The sequence below is a fragment of the Pseudochaenichthys georgianus genome, unplaced genomic scaffold, assembly GCF_902827115.2.
Source record: "Pseudochaenichthys georgianus unplaced genomic scaffold, fPseGeo1.2 scaffold_1574_arrow_ctg1, whole genome shotgun sequence".
NCBI classification, from domain to species: Eukaryota; Metazoa; Chordata; class Actinopteri; order Perciformes; family Channichthyidae; genus Pseudochaenichthys; species Pseudochaenichthys georgianus.
Window position 1 is genome coordinate 1,911 of NW_027262402.1, and position 590 is coordinate 2,500.

The 590-nt window shown below is 47.5% G+C and overlaps 1 protein-coding gene across 1 annotated transcript in view; it reads left to right on the plus strand.

The window, feature by feature from the left end:
* Nucleotides 1-269: 269 nt before the first annotated feature.
* The window catches only part of LOC117441228 (electrogenic sodium bicarbonate cotransporter 4-like), a gene marked incomplete at its 5' end in the record, with an annotated part of 11,457 nt that continues 11,136 nt past the window's right edge, over nucleotides 270-590 (plus strand). The window contains one exon of the mRNA XM_034077426.2: nucleotides 270-448. Within this exon, the coding sequence (XP_033933317.1) occupies nucleotides 270-448 (179 nt within the window). The remainder of the gene's footprint in view (nucleotides 449-590) is intronic.

A 590-nucleotide genomic window follows, 5' to 3' on the forward strand; every position in this document is an offset into this window, starting at 1 on the left:
TACTTCTTACATGTTGAACTCAAATACCTGTACTTTCTACTTCTCTCATGTTGAACTCAAATACCTGTACTTTCTACTTCTTACATGTTGAACACAAATACCTGTAGGCTACTTTCTACTTCTCTCATTTTCCAAACAGCTGGTTCCTATTTTAAACACGAGTATCTGTACTTCTACTTGAGTACAGGATGTGTGTACTCTTGCCGTATAAGGTATACAATAAAAGCCTTTAATGTAGAATCTCTGCCTGTGTCCCCCTCTGCGCGCAGAAAGGCTGTGGCTACCACCTGGACCTGTTCTGGGTGGGGGTCCTGATGGCCGTGTGCTCCTTCCTGGGTCTCCCCTGGTACGTGGCGGCCACCGTCATCTCCATCGCTCACATCGACTCTCTGAAGATGGAGAGCGAGTCCAGCGCGCCGGGAGAGCAGCCGCAGTTCCTGGGGGTCAGGTGGGGGTCGGACCACACACCGCGCAACGTAAAGAAAAGCATCTAACGTCTCAAAGGGACAGAAACCAAACCAGCTGCGTGTCTCAACACTTAGTATATCGGCTTATTAGCTTGTATTTAAGTACACATTTAAGATACTTAT